Genomic DNA, 9,457 nt, shown 5'->3' with positions numbered 1-9,457 from the left:
TGACAGCTATTCAATTTGCTACCGATGATTGCAAAACATATATAGGCAAAGATAGAATTGAGGCTCAATGATTAATTTAAAAATAATTTTTATAAATGTAAATTCAATAGTATCGAGACACAAAAGACACTATTTAAACTTATTTATTAAAAAAGAAATAATTGTGATACACTACTATTATCAGAGCACAAACTCTATAATAAAAATATATTTCAAATAAAATATTATGTAATTTTTAAGCAAAATAGGGTGGACGTTCATGGAGGTGGAACAGCTATATTGATTATAATTTGATCATAGCTGATGAAATTCATGCGAAACTTTGGGAGATAAAATTGTTTTGAACATTAAAATGTCTAGTCACAGCTATAATGCATATGTACTACTAGTCAGCATCAGATTAGATGACTAATAACATAAAGATAATATTCATAAACATAAATTAGCGTATATCAAGATATAGGAGGCATCAATTTCCACTATTTTGAAACGAGCACTTGCCAGATGCAGTTCTTGTAGCGGATCATAAGCTCAAAAAGGAACATAGCATACTGATGAAAGGTTACAATTCAAAATAGAAGAGACAGGGATGGTGGAGGAACGGTCATCTTCATAAAAAAATAAATACATTATAGAATTAATGCGAATTTTAACAGCATCGAGGGCACTCCAATTAAACTATTAAACTATTTATAAATGGAGAGACATTGTATTTAACAGCGCTATACAGCAGACCTCAGAATACACTATTGAAAACAGATCTTGATATTCTTAGCAGCATTATTGGGCCAAACGAGGCAATTATTGGAGCTGACCTTAATGAGAAGCATCCACAATGGGGAGGCTCCCAAACTAATCCCAAGTGCCAAATATTAAATGAGTGGCTGCTTACGACCCCCAATATAAAAATATTAAAAACAGAACAATCAAGTAGGTCAACGTCCACCTCAGAATCATATATTGATATATCCATAACCACTAACAGGATTAGTCTCAAAGATACGAGGAGGGGAATAATAGGACTAGAAATCATTGACTGCAACTCAGATCACAATGAATTATAGGTTAATGGTAACAACAATAATACGGAGGGTGAGGCTATCAAATTCTTAACATCAAATAATATATGCATAATATAGGCATTGCACTAAGTTGAAAAATAAGAATGTAGTGGTTATGATGGAATACCAAATTTTATACTGCGAAAAAGAAAGGGATTTTTAACAACCTTGAAATTTTATTTTTCGCAAATAAACGGAAACATGCTAAAATAGTGTCAATTCTTAACCCTAAAAGTTATAGACCTATATCAATGCTGTCAAATGTAGGTAAATTATTTGAGATATTTATACTTGATATGCTAAATAAACACATAGGCTGACTTCCAATATGTATTAATGCAATGTTTGTATACAATAATAATACGGAATTTAAACTTCATACACATACGAAGTTACGAAACATTGCAACTATGAACTTTGCAAACATTTACAATAGAAAATGAATGTGATGCAATGTATCACTAACAAATCAGCTGTTTTATGAAAAAACAAATATGTATGGAGTACAGCCACGCTTTCCACACATATTTGTTTTTTTTATAAAACATTATTGGGCAATATTTTTGTAATTTATCAGATTATCAACACAAACTTCGATGTGTTTATAAATGTTAAATAAAGGTAAAGATGTGTTTTAGTATTGCCCAAATAATTACAAAAAAGAATAGCTTTTCAATGAATAACTTTAAAAATACATTTATTTGTTATACATATTAAAATTTTCCATTAACTTCCTTTTCGTGGGATATTTCGACGCCTCCGAAGAATAGTATGCAAAGTCTAAAAAGTAAGTTTTTCAGTAGAAGCTCTCAAAGTATGGAAGTTTCTTATATCTTACATGCCATGCTAAGTACATTTTTGCTTATATCGTTGGTTTGGATTGGCCGATGGTTACCAAAATTTCAGAGAATTTTAATTAAGGACCGTAGTATCTAAAAACGTAAAGAACTTTAAAACATGCTAAGTTGACTTAGCATACTATGGTTCGGAGGCGTCGATTTAATTTTGTGTTCGTAAACAAACAATGCATCAACAGTAAAACCGATGCCTGATTTCTTTTTAACTGCGTTGCAAATGCATGGCAGCGACATTTTGAAATAGCATGCAATGTAAATATTTTGTACTATTGCATTATGGAACGGGATGCATTGTTCGAATGCAAAGCAATTGACATTTTGGAAGTCAGCCTTTATGACTCATATAGCGAGTAAATATTAGGTAGCTTAGGTTCTAGAGAAGATTTGGGTGTTTGGAGTTATAAACGTCATGTATCAAGATTCTTATTGTCATTGTGGTTTTAATCTTCGCAGTGTACGAATTGAAATATTTAAAATTAAATACGTACGAAATTATTGTGACAAAAGATATTATTAATCAAACGCATTAAAATTGTTTAAGGAAACCACACCCATTCTCGATTTTAATTTTTCAAGATTTTCAATGGGCTGGTAAATCAATACCAATGCTTGTTAAGGTTTGTAACTTTGCACATATATATTTGAAGATTTAAAAGAGAAGAAAAATAATTTACAAAAAAAATTGTAATTGTTTTGTTGTTGTTTTTTTGTAATTAAAGAAAACTCCTTATTTTTGATGGCGGGCATGATAACTCCTCACTGGAACATCGGAATCCGAAAATTCCAACGGTGTTAGAAAGAGTACATTAACATTAACAAAATGGATGGATTGTGTAAACGGTTACATGATTTATTACAGGTACCTGTCATTCCAATTTTTATGACTCATATGACTTCGAAAAAATATTTTTGGAAAATCGCCGATTTTTGTCAAAAAACTAAGTTACAAAATAAGGAAGATCTTCACCGAATGGCTTTATCCTAGTTCATACGATAGCTATACACTCACAGAGAAACGTGTAAAAATTTGGAATCGATTGGGTTATTAGTTTTTGAGTTATCGTGCCCGCCATTCGCAAAAGAGAAAAACGCGTTTAAAGTTTGAGAAGCCCTTTAGCCGACACTTGATGCTGACACAATAAATCGGCTATATCTTAAATTTTTGACCCCGAGAATTGGGGGGGTCCCCTTAAGTGGTATATTAAAATAACTTTGATTTTTAGACTTATCAAATGTCAAAACGTCTGGTCAAAAAAAATTTCTGCAAATTATATTGATGATAGTGGTTTGTGTCTTAAAGATATTAATGTGAATATTTCGGCAATGATGTTGGTGGCAGTGGAAAATAATCTAATAAAAATAATAATAAAACGACGATTAAAATTTATAATTTAAATAAAATACTACGTGAACATCAATTTATGCAGGTTATTGACGAAAATGGTTGTAATATATAAAAAAATAAGTGATTCTTTGGACGGTGATAATTGATTGTATACTCCGACCTATTAATTTATTTAAATATAGAAATCCCAAATAACGCGTCAATAACAACAAATACTTCTCTGGACTCTCAAAGATACGAGGAGGGGAATAATAGGACTAGAAATCATTGACTGCAATTCAGATCACAATGAATTATAGGTTAATGGTAACAACAATAATACGGAGGGTGAGGCTATCAAATTCTTAACATCAAATAATATATGCATAATATAGGCATTTCACTAACTAAGTTGAAAAATAAGAATGTAGTGGTTATGATGGAATACCAAATTTTATACTGCGAAAAATAAAGGGATTTTTAACAACCTTGAAATTTTATTTTTCGCAAATAAAAGGAAACATGCTAAAATAGTGTCAATTCTTAACCCTAAAAGTTATGGACCTATATCAATGCTGTCAAATGTAGGTAAATTATTTGAGATATTTATACTTGATATGCTAAATAAACACATAGGCTGACTTCCAATATGTATTTATGCAATGTTTGTATACAATAATAATACGGAATTTAAACTTCGTACACATACGAAGTTACGAAACATTGCAACTATGAACTTTGCAAACATTTACAATAGAAAATGAGTGTGATGCAATGTATCACTAACAAATCAGCTGTTTTATGAAAAAACAAATATGTATGGAGTACAGCCACGCTTTCCACACATATTTGTTTTTTTTTCATAAAACATTATTGGACAATATTTTTGTAATTTATCAGATTATCAACACAAACTTCGATGTGTTTATAAATGTTAAATAAAGGTAAAGATGTGTTTTAGTATTGCCCAAATAATTACAAAAAAGAATAGCTTTTCAATGAATAACTTTAAAAATACATTTATTTGTTATACATATTAAAATTTTCCATTAACTTCCTTTTCGTGAGATATTTCGACGCCTCCGAAGAATAGTATGCAAAGTCTAAAAAGTAAGTTTTTCAGTAGAAGCTCTCAAAGTATGGAAGTTTCTTATATCTTACGTGCCATGCTAAGTACATTTTTGCTTATAACGTTGGTTTGGATTGGCCGATGGTTACCAAAATTTCAGAGAATTTTAATTAAGGACCGTAGTATCTAAAAACGTAAAGAACTTTAAAACATGCTAAGTTGACTTAGCATACTATGGTTCGGAGGCGTCGATTTAATTTTGTGTTCGTAAACAAACAATGCATCAACAGTAAAACCGATGCTTGATTGCTTTTTAACTGCGTTGCAAATGCATGGCAGCGACATTTTGAAATAGCATGCAATGTAAATATTTTGTACTCTTGCATTATGGAACAGGATGCATTGTTCGAATGCAAAGCAATTCACATTTTGGAAGTCAGCCTCTATGACTCATATAGGGAATAAATATTAGGTAGCTTAGGTTCTAGAGAAGATTTGGGTGTTTGGAGTTATAAACGTCATGTATCAAGATTCTTATTGTCATTGTGGTTTTAATCTTCACAGTGTACGAATTGAAATATTTAAAATTAAACACAGTAAAATTTTCTATGGAAACCCCACCCATTCTCGATTTTAATTTTTCAAGATTTTCAATGGGCTGGTAAATCAATACCAATGCTTGTTAAGGTTTGTAACTTTGCACATATATATTTGAAGATTTAAAAGAGAAGAAAAATAATTTACAAAAAAATTTTAATTGTTTTGTTGTTGTTTTTTGTAATTAAAGAAAACTCCTTATTTTTGATGGCGGAACATCGGAATCCGAAAATTCCAACGGTGTTAGAAAGAGTACATTAACATTAACAAAATGGATGGATTGTGTAAACGGTTACATGATTTATTACAGGTACCTGTCATTCCAATTTTTATGACTCATATGACTTCGAAAAAATATTTTTGGAAAATCGCCGATTTTTGTCAAAAAACTAAGTTAAAAAATAAGGAAGATCTTCACCGAATGGCTTTATCCTAGTTCATACGATAGCTATACATTTGGAATCGATTGGGTTATTAGTTTTTGAGTTATCGTGCCCGCCATTCGCAAAAGAGAAAAACGCGTTTAAAGTTTGAGAAGCCCTTTAGCCGACACTTGATGCTGACACAATAAATCGGCTATGTCTTAAATTTTTGACCCCGAGAATGGGGGGGGTCCCCTTAAGTGGTATATTTAAATAACTTTGATTTTTAGACTTATCAAATGTCAAAACGTCTGGTCAAAAAAAAATTCTGCAAATTATATTGATGATAGTGGTTTGTGTTTTAAAGATATTAATGTGAACATTTCGGCAATGATGTTGGTGGCAGTGGAAAACAATCTAATAAAAATAATAATAAAACGACGATTAAAATTTATAATTTAAATAAAATACTACGTGAACATCAATTTATGCAGGTTATTGACGAAAATGGTTGTAATATATAAAAAAATAAGTGATTCTTTGGACGGTGATAATTGATTGTATACTCCGACCTATTAAGTTATTTAAATATAGAAATCCCAAATAACGCGTCAATAACAACAAATACTTCTCTGGACTCTACTTCTAATAATATCAGATTTATAATCGACATTACATAAATTTGGCCTAGTATGAAACCTGAAATAAAAATTTATAATTTCCAATCCGGTTCTCGTGCTATCAAATCACTGAAAAGTAATTCATGAACCCAGTACTTTATGCAGAAATTTTAAAAGTTCTCATGCGTCTTCAACAGGAATATTTATTAAAGTTTTTGGGCAATGTACAGAATGTCCTTGCAAATTTGAGGGAAACATTTGTACCAATAGAAAACGTACCAGTTCAAATGGAATGTGTAATTTCTGTCTACGACTCCGAAATAAACCATCTAAAAAAAAATTCCTATGGGTAAATCTGCCGTCTGTTTGTTCGTTACCGTCTCAACATCGGCGGAATGAAACACACCGTCTTATTCAAAAGGTAGGAGATAAAAGTCCACCAAATCTTTTTTACACATCAGAGGGATTTCAGGATCAAACGCTATAGAGGGAGTTTGTAATATATGGTATACAGGGAAAATACATAACACAGGTCTAGACCCTTTCTTTGTACATTATTGGTCGAGAGAACAAATGATTCTATATTCAAAGTTTAACGAAACGCTTATTGTAGACGCCACCGGAAATGTAGTAAAATTTATATCTTTGCCAAGTAAAGAACAGTGTTCACACATATTTTTATTTTAGTCGGTTGTTCAAGTAAATAAACGGACAGATCCGATATTTCGGATCTTAACATCAATAAAAACAACAATTGCAACACAACAGAGGGGGCGTTTCCACGACAGAGGGGTCTACGATCCGAAACGACCCGAGTCTTACTCGGCCAACGTCTGTCACCTCAGCCCATTGTGTAAAAGCAATAGGACTGCTACAACAACAACAATTGCGATAATGAACTGGTTTTTGGAATTCCAAAGGATATTTCAAAGCGAATTAAATAAATGTCCAATTCCAAACGAAATTATTTGCGATTTTGACACAGTTTATTTAGGTACCGCGGCCCGGGTGTTTTCGAAATCAAATTCATTTCGCCATTATGTTGAAAGCTGTTCTGAAATAATTAGGGGTCATTCTAATATATTTACGCCGTGTTTATTACTCAGGTGACAGCATCACGAATAACGTTTTCCAAGAACGCTTTCAGAACACCACGAGTTTCTTCGTAAATCAATCCAGAAATACGTTTTACACCACCACGACGAGTCAAACGTATCATAGCTGGCTTGGTAATGCCCTGGATATTATCACGTAACACTTTGCGATGACGTTTAGCGCCACCTTTTCCCAAGCCTTTTCCACCTTTACCAGGACCAGCCATTTTTCACTTTATTTAAATTCACTTATCACTTCACAAACGCACAAGAACGTTTTTTTTTGTTTTGATTAAATTCCTTTTATTTAACATTTATATGATTTACATAGTAAACTTAACTCTAGTTTCTAAAATTATTTTTTCCTAACAGATTTGATCTTATTCTAGGAATATTAATAATTATTTTTTGATCATGTCAATCATTTTAATAGAAATTAACAAGAAAATTGGTTTATAAAACTTGCTATATAAATTTTGTTGTTTTTAAAACTAAATCTTAAAAACTACTTAACACTAAAACATGAAATAAAGAACTAAACAAAAATAAAATAAATAATAATTCAGTATTCTTAAAAACTACTACTACATTTACAATATGCACACAATTGAACATCTGTGTATGTATGCATAAACTTATATAGATACATACACACACATCACATACGTACACCTAGATATTTCTACATATATACATTTTAATATTGTTCTATGCTATACACCAGGTCATCAATATTGTATGTGCCATATTTTCTATTATAGAATACAATTTTGTCATTACTATCGAACATCATGTTATTGTTATTTAAGTTTAGTAATTTCCGTAATTTGCTATGAGATTATTAAATTTTTCTTCATTTCTTCATTCTCTGAATTGTTATTGCAATTAATATATTTTTCTAATAGTTTAATAGCTATTTTCGTCATGAATTTGTCTACCGTTATTAGTTTACTCGCTTCATATAGCCGACGACATGGTGGTGCAAATTTCCATCAGGCATTAATCTCTATCTCATATTCCATTCCATTTGTCTTGAAGAAATGTCAAACCAAAAAGGAAACGCAAAGGTTTTTAAGGTCTAATTAATTGTTTGGATAGGCACATTTTTACTTTGGCACTAAGTCCGTTTTTCCTATTTATCACTCTAATTACGTTTCCGTGTGCTTTCTTTGCGTTCCTAAGGACATATTCCACATGTTTAGTGAATTTGAAATTTTCATAAAATATTGTTCCTAAATATTTAAGTTCATTGAAATGTTCTAAAATGTATCCATAGCAAAAGATATTAATAATTTACCATTTTGAGGCTGTGGAATGTCTACAATATAAATATTATAGAGGGTTGGACCAAGAACTGAACCTTGGGGTACTCCTGCTTTTTTATATTTCTATAAGACGAATTACTATTTTCGATATTGACTGAAAATGTCCTATCCCTTAGGTAGTAATCTATTAATCTAACAATTGGATTTTTAAATTTAAAAGTATCTTTCATCTTTGTGATAAGGAATTGATGCCAAACATTATTGAATGCCTTTTCGAAGCCGATTGTTTAGGTCATTGACCACCTTGCTAGACAGTGCTAAAAGAGCTTGTGTAGTGGATAATCCTTCCCTGAATCCAAATTGGAACCCTTTCAGGGTATTGTTATTTTGAATGTGCTCATTATAACATGAATATTTCTAGTATTTTTCATAAGTTCTGGATGAGCGAAATGGGTCTATAACTACCGAGTAGAGTGGGATATTTTCCTGGCTTAAGAGCAGGTACTATCTTAGCATGCTTCCATATTATGGGGAAATACCATAAATTTACACAATTATTGAAAACGATTGCTAAGTGCTTATAAAATCCCGGGCCAATTCTTTTTAATACAAAATTAGGAATACCATCCTCACTACAGCTTTTTCGTATTTTTAAGACTTTTAAAAATAATTCCTACATCTATGGCTGTTATCAATTTGAAGGTTTGTTGTTGATTCGTATTAGATCTGCCATCCGCAAATACTCCATTTCCCTAGTTATAGCTAGGATTAAGTTGTTAATTACTGGGAGCATTAGCAGCATCAAATCTATACTGGATTTTTGAGTATTCATCTGCTATTATATTTGCCCTTTCCTCGCAATTATCTATACTTTTATCTTGATCATTTTTAAATACTGGTTTTTTTGATTTTTTTAATACCACAGAACTTTACTTTATTTAGTACATCTGTATAGTATTTATCCTCAAATAATCTAATTTTATCTTTTATTATCTGGTCCAATTGTCTTAAAATTGCACTTAATATATTGTATTCTGTATATCAAATACCCTAAATCTTTTTCTTTTAATGGTTTTCTTTTGCCTTATTAATTGCAAAATATATTGCGGTAGTTCCACTAATGTACCGTGCCTAGGTATGTATTTTCGCATGCAGGTGTTCATTGCCTCAGTAAGAATTTCAGTAATTTTTTTCTATTTCATTAATAA

The 9,457-nt window shown here is 31.2% G+C and overlaps 1 protein-coding gene across 1 annotated transcript; it reads right to left on the bottom strand.

Moving 5' to 3' along the window:
- Nucleotides 1-6,992: 6,992 nt before the first annotated feature.
- Nucleotides 6,993-7,246, bottom strand: LOC133336093 (histone H4 type VIII-like). The gene has a single exon (XM_061544394.1). The coding sequence runs from the start codon at nt 7,209-7,211 to the stop codon at nt 6,993-6,995; it is 219 nt and encodes a 72-aa protein (XP_061400378.1). The 5' UTR covers nt 7,212-7,246.
- Nucleotides 7,247-9,457: the final 2,211 nt, after the last annotated feature.

This window comes from Musca vetustissima, unplaced genomic scaffold, assembly GCF_032173495.1.
Source record: "Musca vetustissima isolate MV318-11 ecotype Yass unplaced genomic scaffold, APGP_CSIRO_Mvet_v1 utg265956, whole genome shotgun sequence".
Taxonomy (NCBI): domain Eukaryota; kingdom Metazoa; phylum Arthropoda; class Insecta; order Diptera; family Muscidae; genus Musca; species Musca vetustissima.
Note: the sequence above shows the minus strand (reverse complement) of the source record. Positions and strands in the feature narration are given on the sequence as shown.

Coding starts and splice junctions, on each gene's coding strand:
- LOC133336093 (XM_061544394.1), bottom strand. CDS start 7,211: ATGGCTGGTCCTGGTAAAGGTGGAAAAGGCTTGGGAAAAGGTGGCGCT.